At 45.2% G+C, this 14,385-nt stretch overlaps 2 protein-coding genes across 3 annotated transcripts; one reads left to right on the top strand and one right to left on the bottom strand.

The window, feature by feature from the left end:
* Positions 1-73: 73 nt before the first annotated feature.
* On the bottom strand, positions 74-11,493 carry ap4m1 (adaptor related protein complex 4 subunit mu 1). 2 transcript variants are annotated; one of them, XM_086226183.1, is made up of 16 exons: positions 11,273-11,493; positions 9,025-9,083; positions 8,814-8,899; positions 8,510-8,616; positions 8,101-8,197; positions 7,751-7,861; positions 7,371-7,448; positions 6,990-7,052; positions 6,850-6,916; positions 6,342-6,395; positions 4,407-4,513; positions 3,817-3,908; positions 3,488-3,532; positions 3,149-3,199; positions 1,303-1,420; positions 74-499 (listed from the first exon to the last, which is right to left on the bottom strand). In XM_086226183.1, exons 2-16 carry the CDS (start codon positions 9,080-9,082, stop codon positions 308-310), a joined length of 1,326 nt encoding a protein of 441 aa, XP_086082309.1. In that variant the 5' UTR covers position 9,083; positions 11,273-11,493; the 3' UTR covers positions 74-307. The 2 variants fall into 2 exon arrangements, with proteins under 2 accessions (XP_086082309.1, XP_086082307.1); XM_086226181.1 differs by lacking the exon at positions 11,273-11,493 and adding an exon at positions 10,315-10,645.
* On the top strand, positions 10,795-14,306 carry rbmx2 (RNA binding motif protein X-linked 2). The gene is made up of 6 exons (XM_086226180.1): positions 10,795-10,969; positions 11,819-11,934; positions 12,047-12,098; positions 12,207-12,336; positions 12,787-12,970; positions 13,062-14,306. The coding sequence occupies exons 1-6, from the start codon at positions 10,965-10,967 to the stop codon at positions 13,970-13,972; spliced, it is 1,398 nt and encodes a 465-aa protein (XP_086082306.1). The 5' UTR covers positions 10,795-10,964; the 3' UTR covers positions 13,973-14,306.
* Positions 14,307-14,385: the final 79 nt, after the last annotated feature.

The following is a 14,385-nucleotide window of genomic DNA, read 5'->3' as shown; positions in this document are numbered from 1 at the left end:
AAAGTCACGACTGGAAAGACACAAGTGTCAAAAGGGATTTCAGAGTAGGATGGAACAGAAAACTCAAAATAAATGTGGTGACAAATGATGGCGTTTATTTTGAGTTACACAGCAGGGAAAACAGCTTGGTAATAAAAACACAACTGAACATGAAGGGTGGACCAAACCAACATTCATATCTTTGTGAGGACCCTCAGGTCAAGGTTCTGTTTGTCCACAAATGTCCTCTCCAGGATAGCTTTGCATTTTATTTTGAAAGTATTTGTTTCCTCCCATTCATTTCATTTTCACTCGTCTTCCTTTGCTGTTAAATCCGGACAGTGTAGGAGTCTGAGTGGGTGACGTATCGGACCCAGCGTTGCAACGGGCCGGGCTGGATGGGCGACAGGCGGAGGAAGCGGATCTGCAGGCCCGTGGCGGTGAACTTCGGCAGCTCGAAGCTCAGACCGACAGGACCAACCTCCAACATGGAGGCAGAGCTGAGGCCCGTCACCTCCAGCTGAAAATACCAACAAGTGAAACATTCAAGCCGCTGCTGTGACGCTAAATTTGTTCCGTAATTTTGAAATTTTGACTTAATTTCTTGCTGATTTTGTTTTCTGCTAACAGAGACAGGAGTGAAAAAGCAGAAACACAAAAGACGAGAATCAAACTGAAGCTACAAACTAAGTCACATCCGCCAGTCAAGAATCTACAGAACATTTCATGAACGTACGTAACGTGAAATTAAGTGTTTTTATGGCGATGGCAGGAAGGAAGAAGGAAAGACGCCACGACACTCATGAGAATAAAAAAGTCCAGGACATCTGAAAAGTTACATTGTCAGGATCAATAACAGAACGAGGAACTCAGGCATCTGCAGTGATACAATCACTCATCTGATAATGGCGTCGACAAAACAAAAATCATCTAAACTCACTCTTGAAAATCTATCAAACTCTTCTTTCCTTCAAACACTTCATGGTTCCAGCGTCTCTGCTTGGAGTAGCAGAGTCGTCCCAGGCTGAATATTGTAGGAAAAAAACTGCAAATGAATTTAAAGCGACTCTGCAGTTTTTAGCGAAAGACTCTTTCTTCCCGCCCACTGCAATTCACTGTGCTAAGCTAACTAGCATGTGTTCCAGCGCCCCAGAGAGAAGGGTCTCTGTCCTCTTGTTTGACTCTGGGGTCCAAGGACGAGACTTTCACTGAAAGTTGTTTTTGAGATCTTCTTAAAGAGGTCTGTTTGGGTTGTGGAGAAGTCGGACAGGCGTTCTGTGTGTGTGTGTGTGTCTGTGTCTGTGTGTGTGTGTGTGTGGTCACCTTGAACAGAGCCGAGAGCTGTGTTCCGCCGGGGAAGCGGGGTATCTGCCAGACGACGGCTCGGCTCTGTGGCCTGAACTCAGCGCTCTGATCAGGGCTGCTGAGCTCCTGCGACAAACTGAAGAGACAAAAGACAACAGATGACTTGTGCTGCTCCGCTGACAGCCTCCAGACCATCATGTCACACGCCGCCACCTCTGCAGAGGATCATCAACAACACAAGACAAGTCTGAAGGGGTCAGGGGTCAGCGGGCTGTTAGACTGATGAACTGTAGGTGAAGCGGTCAGGCAGAAAAGCTCTCAGAGGTGATTTGATGGATAATCCTGCCGAGGGCTTTCAGCAGATTTAACATTTCTCTCATAGGAACGACAAGGAAGCGCTCAGTCATGATGGGATGTGAAGGACGCTGGTGATGGCGGTGCATAAAACTCTCAACCATTTTTTTCTCCAAAGCAAATATTTATGAGTTACTCTCCTTTAAATGTCTTGAATTTATGAAGGAATTTAATCTCCATTAATTTATCAGACTATTTTAATGGTGATTACTCTGCCAGATTAGATTTCCTTCGTGGGGTTCCTCAAGGAAGCTGCCTTGGGCCCCGTCATTTGATCTGGTCCACCAGCTGTTACTTAGAGTGTGTGAACCGCTCACATTAATTGTTGTTGTTTTGTTTTTGTTTTTTGTGTATTTGTCCCTAAATCATCTTTACTGAATGCTTTAGTTTCTATTTGACATTTGAGCGACGCTGGTTGCGTTCGCTGCACCTTCGCTTCGATGGCGTTGAATCAGGAGACTTCTTGTGACGAAACGTCCGATGACAGATGATGTGTGTTACATCATTAACATATTTCTGCATGAATAGCTTTAACACCTGACCGTTCATCAGAGTACCTGCAGATGAATCTCTCAAGCGTCACATGGCAGTTCAGCCACAGCTGGACTGAGAGTTCAACTGAAGTGTTGATGGGGAGTTGTGATGGTGCTCAGTTCCACCAACATTCTGCCACCAGGGTCATGCTGCTTTCACTTGAGATGGAAAATTAAATATAAATATCATCTTTTTTCTGTTTGGTGGTGCCACCAGGAGAGGAGTTACGTTTTTCTACATACATTTAAAGTAAAGGAGAGGAAAAATGGGCATGTTTGTGTTTCACCAGATTCATGTGGACGTGTGTGTGATTAATTCACATCTGGGATGAGTCAAACGTCTGTAAAAATATCAGGGCGGCCAGCCGTCACTGCCCCACATTTCCATGAGTTTACTAAACAAATCAGGGAAATTTTCCTCTCCTTCAACGACACCTGATGCGAGGTCAGGACTCCGGTCTCCCTCTGAACGCAGAGATGCTCACAAGTCTTTTCTTTCAGGTCCAAGTCAAGTCTCTCACTCTTTCCTGCCTTTCTCTGAATTTAGTAATTATGCTAATTCCTCCTACAGGAGCTAGCGCCTCTAAATAAAGACTGTTCACCAGTCTCCAAGCTTGAGTCAAGTCCCAGGTCACCTTGAGTGACTCAAGTCTCAGATTTGAGTCTCCATCTCTGTCCAAGCTTTTAAATGTGAATCTGTGCGTGTTTGCATCCACCCTCAGAATAAAATCCCATCAACCCTGTGAGCCCTGTTTTCAACGTTACCTCACAAGTTTACGTCAATGTCTTGTTATTGTCAGGTCTCGATTCCACTGTCTGGACCTTCAATCATTTGACATGATAAAGCTCACCAAAGCTCGGTCAACGAAACAACACAAGGAGGCCAGATTCAAATAAAAGCTGACGCTTGAGGTCGTCTTCAGGTTGGACTCGATTTCCAAAAGAAATATCAGCTGATTTGAATGGGAGCGTCTCACCTGACGGAGCCTTTAGGAACAGGGATGGTGGCAGAGACGTTGATCGCAGCGCTGCAGAAACAAAACAGTGACATCATCAGCTGTCAATCATGTCCATGGGGATCTACTAATCTTCAATATGTTATTAACACGGTGTTGCTTAGCACTCACTGACGCGGCACAGCCGGATTAAAACACTGATTAAGTGGGATTTTTATTGAATTGTGTCAGTCCTGACAGCCAAACGCCACTGAAAACACGAGCTCCTTGATGGAATAATGGTGACTGTCAGAATTTAGAGGGTTAACTAAGGTCAGAGGCCATACGTGGTCATTTGACATCAGCAAAGAAAGAACCGACCTCTGCGGCGGCAGGTCACAGCGGAGCTTCAGGTACATCAGCAGCCTGCAAGAAGCAATGAGTTAAAACTTGTGACCAGGTTCAACAGATCTGTGGTTATGACCTTCAACCTGAAACATTTTGTCCAACACACCCCAGTGTGTGTGTTTGTGTGTGTGTGTGTGTGTGTGTGTGTGTGTGTGTGTGTGTGTGTTATGGTGGGGGAGGGGGGGGTCCTGATGTCTCCCGCCCCATCAGTTTCCTTTCTTCCATCATGTCAATTCTCAACATGCAGAGACAAGAAACTAAACTCCACGACTGTTTGTAAAGGGGATGGATGACAGCTGTACCTCCCTCCGTTGTCTCGCTCAATGGTCGGGAAGAGACGGAAGGGAGGAGCTGACGGCAGCTCATCGGCCAGCTGGTACTGCATCACCGTTTGCTGCGACAGGAAGACGACAAAGAGAGCGATCAAGAGAAGAAAGACAGAATTAACAACCTCTTTTGAGATTCCGTCAGATAAAACTGAGCTGGAAGTCAGAGGGTCATATCTGAACCATCATGGCGCCGAACATTTAGGGCGTGTCCAGTCCATGAAAATGAGCTACAAGAATACTTCACCCTTTCAGTCATTGTTCACTCACCCTCTTTAGAACCCTAAACACTGCTGGAGATTCACAGGAAAAGGTGTTGCAGTAATTCACAAAAAATACTAAGTGAACAGTGACCTATTTGAAAAAAAGAAGTAAAAACTGTTCATTTAAAGAAATCCAAGTGCCTGAAACATGAGAGTAAGAAGACCGTGACTGAGTTGTTATTTCTGGGTGAACTATCCCTTTAAATGATGGCCTGAGTGGAAATACGCCATTTCTTTACTTAAGAATTTGTTTTGGAGAAATGACAGTGGGTGACAGATGGCGTGCTGAGTGGGTGGCAGCACCTCTCCCTGGCTAGGACACAGCCGCAGGATCCGGTGACTGTCGAACTCGTCCAGTCGGACAGCCTGATGGAAGCTGCACTCATCAACACGAACCGCTGCTCCATAACCTGAAGATGACACACACACACACACACTCATCCCCTCCCTCTTTCCATCTCATTCAGCCGTACGCTTAGTAATCAACAAACACCTTCTGTAGCGCAACCAAGGACCAGCTGGCTCAACTGAATGCGCCAGCTGGTCACACTTGGAGCTACAGAGAACAGACGCCGAACCAGAAACACTGGTTCGTTTATGGCTAAAATCAGACTGTTTGTGGATAATCTAGCATATGGCTGGAAAAAGAAGACAAGGATTAATCGACGTTGACAAGTATTGATGTTAACGTCATCATTCGTGGCTAGCTCCTGCATCACGCCCACACATCCACCTGAGTCACGTGACTGAGGAAAGCTGACTGCAGCTACAGTGTGTACAGTATACACACACACACAGATGCTGCCATTCAGCCAGTGGAGCTTTAAAAACCAGTAACTCTTCCTGCTGTTGATGAAAAAGGATATCAGCTTCATTTTTAAACTGTTAACTGTCATGACTGAAGCAGGCGATCCTTAAAGTAGTTGCTGATTTATTTAATAATTGGCAACTATTTGTGACTAAATCGTTGCAGACCTTTTTTCCTGTACACAACATGACAAAACGTAAATTTATGTTACATGTCATTTATTAGTATTTCTGCTAAAAGCTGGACTTATCTTACATTTATGAGTTAATGGCCCATAAGAGGCATGTGCTTTGCCTTTACTGTCCTGATGCTTCTAAAAGTTACCATCATTCTACAAAACAACGTACTACAACTATGAATACTACTACTCCCAATACACCTGTTTGTGAGTACTTTAAAGTGAAGTATTCTTTTTGAGGTTCCACTTGAACAGCCTCCATGAGAAGCCCTGAAACTTCACATCATGGGAAATATCAGCGTGCGCCAGCGTTCCAGTCAGGTCGACACTCACTGAACTCCTCACGTTGTTCCACAGGTAAATCGCTGCTGTCCCAGCGTTAAAATGATCGCCTGGAATAACTTTCACAATACATTTTCTGTGGAACATTTCTGGCTGATTTGCTGTCGCTGGAAAACAACAGCAGGAAATGAAATGTTGAAGGAAATGAAGTTGACGTGTTTTTAATAACGCTGACAGGATAACAACATGTCCTGCTGCGTATTCATCCAGCGGGCGACAGACATCATCGGAGGTGGCGTACGCACGCCGACATCAAACCCGAAGTCTCCTCTCCTCACTTTATTACGATGATTCACGACGACTTCAGTGCTGCTTTCTCCTCTTCATTTGTCAAGCCTGTCATGATTTCTTGGACAGCTTTTAAAGAAATGAAACAGTTTGAAAATACTAACGTATTCGTGTGGGTGAATCGCTGTAACGGCGGCCGTCCCTCACACCGATGGGAAGCGTCGTTCTTACCTCTTAAGTTCAACCCCTAGACTCTCCTCATCGATTGTCATAATAATATTAAACAAGAGGTAGAGGTGGAAACAAAGGGTCAAGGTTCTCCAGAAAACACAACACAGCTTTTTCTCAGCGCGGCCGTGCTGAAAATTAGGACAATGGCGTGAAGTGGCTGCTATACATAGAAACGTGCGCTGTTCACCGCCGTGTGTTTTGGCTTTTAGTTTGTGAGTCAGCATTGTTGCCACGAGTTGTCCTTCAGATGGCGTCATTTAAACTCAAGCTCCCATTCTGGTAATTATGATTATGAGGTAAATCTGATGAGCGGCAGACAAGAACTGATGGTTCAGTATCTTGTTTGAATTCAGCTGCAGGGTGTTAAGTCAAGCTGTGTGAGTGCTGCTTGTACGTCTATCTTTCTGAGGACCAGTGTTACGTCAAAGATGGGGGTGCGGGCTAAACTCACCTCGGAGCTGTGACTTGCCAATGCTGAACTCCTCATTCAGACCGATTCGCATCTCTGTTGGAAGACGACAGTGTTAGAACGTGTGTGTGTCCCTCCTGGGCCACCATGGTCCTGGTGCGGCTGGAGGTGGTGTTTGGGACATACAGTAACATGAACAGTGGCCGGATGTACTGCATCCATAAACAGTGAGTGAACCAAATTTGAGAGATGGCGCGGTGAATTCTCCAGATTTAAAAACACAAGTGATGTTGCAGCATGATGAGGGCATGAGAATGTGCTCACTGCTCGCTGCCAGGCGCTGGCGAATGTTTAACCAAACAGCGGAGAGCAGAGCCTGACAGGGGTTTTCACGACCGTACTATCTGTGGGGACCTGACCAAACATGAGGCTTGTACAGCTCGGTGATGATGTGAAGACAGGCCAGTGGGGGAGGAGGACCATAGTAGGCAATCAGGCCAAGGGTAAGTGTGCTCTAACTCAGCAGACGCAAGACGGCCGACAAACTCACCCGAGCAGCTCGGCATGTAGCACTTGACTCTGATCTCTCCCTGGACGTCCGCCTTCATCAAGACCCCCTGCAGCACAAACGCTCCTCGTCAGCAGAGAGAAACAGGATGCATTCAACTGGAGACGACTGAAGTCACTCACATTGGAGCCAACGACGACTGTCATCCTTTCAATAACGTCCACAAAAATCTCGCTCTTCCCTCCCTTAAAAAGAAACATGCAGAGAAACTCTTCGTCAGTTTGTAGCAGGAGGTCTTCAGTCTACATGCAGGACTTTTCTGTAGTCTTGTGTAAAATGTACTAGAATGAGGAAGTGTCCATCAGTGTTCACATTTTTCCTTCTTTGCCTCCTGACAGATATTCTATGAACGGAATAATATTTTTCACGCAGGTCTGAAAACGTCTCCTGTGAGAATATGCTGTCCCAGACTTGAGGAACATCCCGGTTGACAACAAATTCCAGGAATTCCAGAGTAGTTTGAAGCTTTTGTGCTGGATCGTCTCAATCCGAGGGTTGAATACCTGCTCTCTGCTGGACTGGATGGGTCTGGTGGCTGCAGAACTCGGTGCCACTTTACTTTGCTGGGTCTCGGCCCCGAACTGCAACATGAGAATAAACGAAGCAACAAACAGGTGATGCAGCATGGATGTTTGGTGCAGGGAGTTAACAAATAAAATCCTGAGGTTTTACCAGATGATTCACACACACTGAAAATCTTCAACCCAGGTGAGATATTCATGGCGCAGTGTCAACAAAACCACAGACCTTATTGCAGCAATAACCAGACATTCCACAATGCTAACTTTACGGGTCTCAAGACTCATTCCTGCACCACTCTAGTACCCGAACAAACCAGCGACCTCTGACCTCTGGTCTACTGGCGATCTTGGTAGTAACGTACCAAGCCAACATTGCTGAGGTCAAAGAGGCTGAAGGGTCTGGATGTGACGGCTTCAGTCTGGATGAAGTTCTTCAGGACGTCGGAGGATGTTGACTGTATGTAACCGTAGTCCTGACAGAGAGAGACATCAGCGGCTTTTATGCTGCAACCTCCAGAGCTGCAGCTGGTACACTGCATCTGTGGCAAGGCCTTTAACATCACTCAGTGGCGCTGATAACTTCAGCATCAAGATATTAACAGCTGTGGGATGACGGTTTTACCTGCAATGGTTTTTCCGGATTTAGCTGAGAAAAATGATGCTACCTAAGACAACTTTCATGTGGTCAAAGGCCCTGAGGGTTGAAACTCACCACAACCTCATCCAGCAGCTCGTAGATGAGGGCGAAGTTCATCTGCACCGACTTCTCTGACAGGCTGCCGCAGTAATCTTTAACAAGAGCAGTTAGCCTGTGAACACAGAAGCGCTCACTGACACGATGACAGATCACAAATGCAAAGAGGCACATTTACAAGATGACCTGGAGGAGCTCTCAACACTGGCGTGAGCAGAACAGCTGATTGTTCCAGTTTGAAGCAGACAGGAGTTGCGGACTGTTGGCATTCATACATTCTGAACAACAGTCCCAGGCGCCTCAGCAACCATCCCAACCCTCTGAAAACGGCTGGCAAAACTAAAAAAAAATGAAACACTGCCGCCATCGTGTGTGTAAAAATCTTGCTGGCATACCTACAGCTTGTTACCATGGTGATTCACTTTACCTGTAGAGGAAATCGATGACAGTGAAGGGGGAGGAGTCGGCTGTGGTTGTGGCAACCCAATAGAGACCTCCCTGCCTGACGTGAACAAAGTGAAGATGTTTGTGAATCTGCAGGAAAAAAATGGTACAAAAAGATAAAGCCTTTTATTTTTAAAATGTCTCTGAACAAAATCTGAAAATTAAAAAACTTAAATAACTGAAATGACACTTTACCCACACTCTCACCTTTGGGAAAAATTTAGATTCTTGTAAAGGACTGAAAGAGAAACATACTTAGAGAAAATGATGGCTATAAACTAAGTTACCATGACAACCGGAGGCTGGTCTCCTGTCAGCGCTGTGACTTTTTCATAAAATGTACCAACAGCGTCACTTCCTGCTTCCCCTCGGACTGGTGGTCAGGTTAAGAACTGTAGATGGAGACACTTGGAGGAAGTTCAGACTGACACTGACACCTTATCAGCAGGCACAAGCGTCCTATCAAAAGCAGTAAGAACCATCACGCGGTGAGGATACAGTCTTTGTAGATGAGCCTGTCGCCCTTCGAGGACAAGATGAAGATCTGAGAGATCATCCTGCAGAGACACAGAGACCACTCCGCTTTAGCCCACGTTTGTTAGGATAGTTCTGCTCAGATTGTTACTTAATGAAGGTCAAACCTCAGCTAATGAGGGGTAACTATGATCCAGCAGCTCCCCCTGCTGGTGATTGGGAAGCAGGGCTGCTATGCTTGACAGAGTCAGTGTCCATCAGTTATTTTAAAACACCAATAATATTCTGCTTCATTGTGCAGACCTCCTCCCCAGCCACTTCATTTTGAGACCACTTTAACTGAATAAACCACCTGCTGTCCTGTTACTGAGGTTTACTGACTTCACCTGACAATGGAAGCAGTTTTAGTTTGGATAATAGAATCAGCAACACGGACCCAAAGTCTTCATTGACTCTGTTTCAGCCACGATTGGAGATTAACAGGACAATAAACTCACAGATGGCCCCATTTAACCTCTTTCACTTAGAGCCCATCAATTACTATTTCAACTATTTACTTTCAAAAGAGAGATTGTTTATCTAGTCATTTTAAGAAGAACATATATTTAATAGACCTGTGCAATGTAGCGCACTTCCTACATTTATACCATTGTGAAAAATATACATATTCATGTAGGTCCATCCTTTTGTATCTTTTGTCTTTTTACTATTTTTCCCCTTCTATACCTCTTATGACTCCATTTATTCCTGTGTATTGAGCGGTGTTTCTATCTGGACGACTGAATTCCCAGTCTCGTAACTATGAAGAGTGACGTTGTCTTGTAACAGCACCAAAACCAAAATAAAGACATAAATCACATTTATAGAAGGAAGATTCACAGCTATTTTCAATCTATGGTCCGGGTGAAGTGGGGGGGAAATATGTAAAATGAGGAGTGTCTTATCCAGTGTTTATCTAGTTTAGTAAAATGTCTGGTATGGATTCAAGGAGTCAAATTATATGGAAGCTTTTGAGAAAACGCCTATTACTTACTAACTACATAAGACAAATACGCACATCTGCAATCAAAATAAATGTGGTGGATTCCATTCATCCTATTTTCCTACTACTAAGGACAAGCCAGCACGAGGGTGTTGACATTTACAATGTTACGTCATTCATTCAAACAGCACAGGTAAGATAAATCGTGTTGACAGCAAAGTGATGATCTGATTCTGAATCCGTCCGATACAGAAGCTGCTGAAAGGCCCTCGACTGCTGAGGAACCGACTTGTACATGAGTCCAAGCGTCATTAGCGTGCAGTTTTACTCACCTTTGGCAGGTGTGCGAGGAAACCTTCAGAGATTACTTCTAACCTCAAATAACCTCAACTATAAACTACATGGCATGACGAAGGGTATTTTTCTTATTTTATTTTAACGTCACAGTGGTCTGACTAACTCGGCTGGCGAGCATTAATAACCAGTTTAAATACGTCTGATAACTGCGACGCAGATATTTAATGATTAACACGCACATTTACACAGATAAAAAGAAGTCACACAATTAAACTTTTTACAATTAAATTGCAATAGCATTACACTTCGGCGTGTATGTGTTAGCAGTCCGCCAAGGTTCTGGATGTGAGCTGATGTTTACAAACTGGGTGGGAGGTTGGAGCTGCGCGTCACAGCGCCACCTGTTGTAGCGGCGGATAACGTGACATGTTTTTGGGAATTAAATCCCACAAACATGATGCCTCCCTTGGCGACTATAACGACTGCTTAGTAATATGAAGTTCTGGAAACATTCCAACATTTCTACTTGTTATAAAAGATATAAGTTTTACTTGTTATAGGGGGCACGAACGGTACTCGTGGTTAATACATCCAGACAGCAGGGGCCAGCACAACCGGAAATAGTTCATGTTTGACGTGAGGTCAGTCGGCAGCGCACCGTTGCGGCGGTCGAGCGAAGCCAAGCATGAAGTAAGTTTGCTATTATTAACAAATCATTACGATTTCCTCGTTACGGTTGAACTTTCATTCACTGTTCGATGTGCGTAATCCCTCTAGCTAGTGCTAAAGATGAGCTGATATTGTTAGAAGCTTGTTCATTTCGCCACCTTTCGAGAATATTGTTAAACCCTGCTTGAAAATAAATAAAAGAATCAGTCCCCCCCCCCCCCCCCCCCCCCGGTTTATTGAGCAGTCTAACAATACACACAGCAGAAATACAACCAGCTCTGATTAAGTGCGTGTGAGGGGAAAGTGGCCAAAATTAGCCCTCACCTGAGTGGAAGCTGGTGTGGCGGTTAGCGTCGTCTCGCACCGCTAAATGTTACATTGACAAAAGTGATATTCAATCTATTTTGCGGCCCGCGGCATTTTGGACCAAAGAATTCAAATAGAAATGACCACAAAAGTTGTTTACTTTCCAAGGAACGTAACAAGGACTCTTTTCATCTCGTCTGTCCTGTGTTGGACCCAAAATGGCGGCAGCGTTGTTGCCAAGCAGCATCAGAGTTTCCTCTTCGGTCTCTCCTCAGTAAACATGATTTATCGATGTAGACACGGTCTGTACATGTCAAGGGTTTATATTATGTGCATACTGGAAAAAAAACAGAGCTTTAGCTTGTTTGTTTGAATTAAAAAATAACGATTGTGAATTTGAAAAAGTACATCTTTCTGTTTTTGCAAAAACATTTGAAAACCTGAGTGAAACCTGGACCGGTATAAACAGATTTTTGATGGATCGCTGCGTTTCAGGTGTGAGAACCTGGGATGTTACACCGTCTCAAACTGCTCTGAATCCAGTACTTTTCTATTTATTCTCAGTCCGCTGACGAAGGTGAAGCTGATCAATGAGCTGAATGAGCGGGAGGCCAATCTTGGGGTGAATGAGTCCGTTTCCTGGCACACAGAGTATCGGGACAGCGCCTGGATATTTGTTGGTAAGAAATATGAACCAACCTGCTGGCGTTACCAATGCAGTCTGCGGTTTAGCTTTTCAACTATAATAAAGCACAGTGAGAAGTAACGAGGGGCTGCTTGTACCTCCTGCAGGCGGATTTCCCTACGAGCTGACTGAAGGTGACATCATCTGTGTTTTCTCTCAGTAAGTATGCTTCCTTGCTGTCTCCACTGTCCAGCGCCACCCTGCTGCATATATTCTCTCCGACCACGACAATGTAGTAACAACCTTGTATGCTGAAACTCCTGTCAGGTATGGGGAGATCGTCAACATCAACCTGGTGCGCGACAAGAAGACGGGGAAGTCGAAAGGGTTCTGCTTCATCTGCTACGAGGACCAGAGGAGCACCATCCTGGCAGTGGACAACTTCAACGGCATCAAGGTGACTCCTGTTGACTGCTGACCAAAGTGAATACGATACAAAGTCGATGAATGGACAAAAGTTGAGGTCAATATTTGTGATGCTTTGTCAGACATATCTGATCCAAACTCCGTCGTCCACAAATTGGCATCGTGATGCAATTTCAACGGAATCTGAATCCATTTATATCACATCTGAATCCACGTAGGACGCAGCCATCATCCACCCTGCTGTGCACACCTTCAGATGATGACACAGTGTCTAGTTGTTGAAGGAACTTAGGAACTTTCAGTCCACTGTCCTCAAAGCCAGACAATAACGCAGAGATCTTTCCCCAGGGAGGGGAGACCCTCGCTAGTTAGCTTAGCTTTGTTAGCTTTGTTATCATACCATTTTCCTTGTAAAATGGACCTGATCCTTTCCTCCTCCTTCCTCACATTCTCATCTCTGATGGTTGGATTCTGCTGGCAGATTAAAGGTCGGACACTTCGCGTGGATCACGTCAAAGACTACCGTCCTCCCAAAGACTCAGACGACATCGACGATGTCACCAAACAACTGAGGGAAGAGGGCTGTGCTCCCAAAGTCCCTGAGGTTCCCGCCTCCTCCTCCGAAGATGAGCAGTATGTCATCCCTTTGAAGAAGGCTAAGAAAGGTGAGGTCACTTCCTGGTGTCTTCACTTCCTGTTCATCTTTGCAGCTGACCTGGGTTCAGTTTAATCTGTTTTCAATCTACTCTATCGTAGATAAGAAAGAGAAGAAGAAGAAGAAGAAGAAAGAGAAGAAGAAGAAAAAGAAGGCAGAGAAAGAGAGAGGGAGCAGTGTGTCCAACTCCTCTTCCTCCTCGTCGACTCCTCCTCCTCCTGCTCCTGCTGTCAGAGTGAAACAGGAGAAGGTGGATGATGCATACATGTACGGCCAGAGGGAGAACGAGAGACTCCGGGGGGGTGAGGGGGATGAACGGAGGAGAAATTTAGAGAGGGAGGCCCAGAGAAAACAAGAGACATTACAGGATGAGAGAAGAAGAGAGATGGACAGAGAACGAGACAGTGAAAGAAGAAGAGAGACGGACAGAGAACAAGACGGCGAGAGAAGAAGAGAGACGGACAGAGAACGAGACAGTGACAGAAGAAGAGAGACGGACAGAGAACAAGATGGCGAGAGAAGAAGAGAGATGGACAGAGAACGAGACAGCGAGAGAAGAAGAGAGACGGAACGAGAACAAGATGAGGAAAGAAGAAGAGAGACGGACAGAGAACGAGACGGTGAGAGAAGAAAAGAGACGGACAGGGAACGAGAGGGTGAGAGAAGAAGAGAGACGGATAGAGAAAGAGAGGGTGAGAGAAGAAGAGAGACGGACAGAGAACGAGAGGGTGAGAGAAGAAGAGAGACGGACAGAGAACGAGAGGGTGAGAGAAGAAGAGAGACGGACAGAGAACGAGAGGGTGAGAAAAGAAGAGAGACGGACAGAGAACGAGACAGTGACCGAATTAGAGATACGGATCGTGAGCGAGATGCTGAAAGAAAAAGAGAGATGGACAGAGAGCGAGACATAGACAGGAGAAGAGAGACGGATCGAATTGGCGACAGAAGAAGAGAGACAGATCGAGAGCGAGACAGTGACAGGAGAAGAGGGACTGACAGGGACAGGCGCTGAGACAGTCTTGTGGACCACAGACCTGTGGTGTCCCAGTGAGGTTGTATCTTTACAGACTGAATGTTCTCATCTGTTACTCATCAGTAATAAATGTCTAATTGCAAGTTAACTTAATTTCTGATTAAAGAACGAGTTTCACTGTCAAACTCCAGCTTGGCACAAGTCCCGCCCACAAGACTCTTGCAACAGAACTGTGTTAAACCTGCAATAAGACGCCTTTATGATGACTTGTGAGGACTGGCGTTACTTAACGTCAGCGTTCTAAACCAGCAAAGTTGTGAATGTTTTTGTATTTTCGCTGTACAAAATTAAATGATTAAAGATGATCAAAGTTGTTGTGGATAAATTCATGGCTGGCTCTTGATGCGTCCTGGAGTCAAAGGAATGCAGAAGGGCAAAATGTCTTCTTGGCC

This window comes from Aulostomus chinensis, chromosome 15 (genome assembly GCF_037954235.1).
Source record: "Aulostomus chinensis isolate RoL2024-O1b breed Wild chromosome 15, RoL_Achi_v1.0, whole genome shotgun sequence".
Taxonomy (NCBI): Eukaryota; Metazoa; Chordata; class Actinopteri; order Syngnathiformes; family Aulostomidae; genus Aulostomus; species Aulostomus chinensis.
This window is presented reverse-complemented; position numbering and strand designations above follow the sequence as displayed.

Excerpts from the sequence above, each read along its gene's own strand:
- ap4m1 (XM_086226183.1), bottom strand. The coding sequence starts at position 9,082 with ATGATCTCTCAGATCTTCATCTTGTCCTCGAAGGGCGACAGGCTCATC. Across the intron at positions 6,917-6,989 it reads CAGTCGTCGTTGGCTCCAAT|GGGGTCTTGATGAAGGCGGA; the intron begins GTGAGTGACTTC and ends TTTGTGCTGCAG. Across the intron at positions 6,396-6,849 it reads CTACATGCCGAGCTGCTCGG|AGATGCGAATCGGTCTGAAT; the intron begins GTGAGTTTGTCG and ends GTCTTCCAACAG.
- rbmx2 (XM_086226180.1), top strand. Across the intron at positions 11,935-12,046 it reads CAGCGCCTGGATATTTGTTG|GCGGATTTCCCTACGAGCTG; the intron begins GTAAGAAATATG and ends TACCTCCTGCAG. Across the intron at positions 12,099-12,206 it reads ATCATCTGTGTTTTCTCTCA|GTATGGGGAGATCGTCAACA; the intron begins GTAAGTATGCTT and ends AACTCCTGTCAG.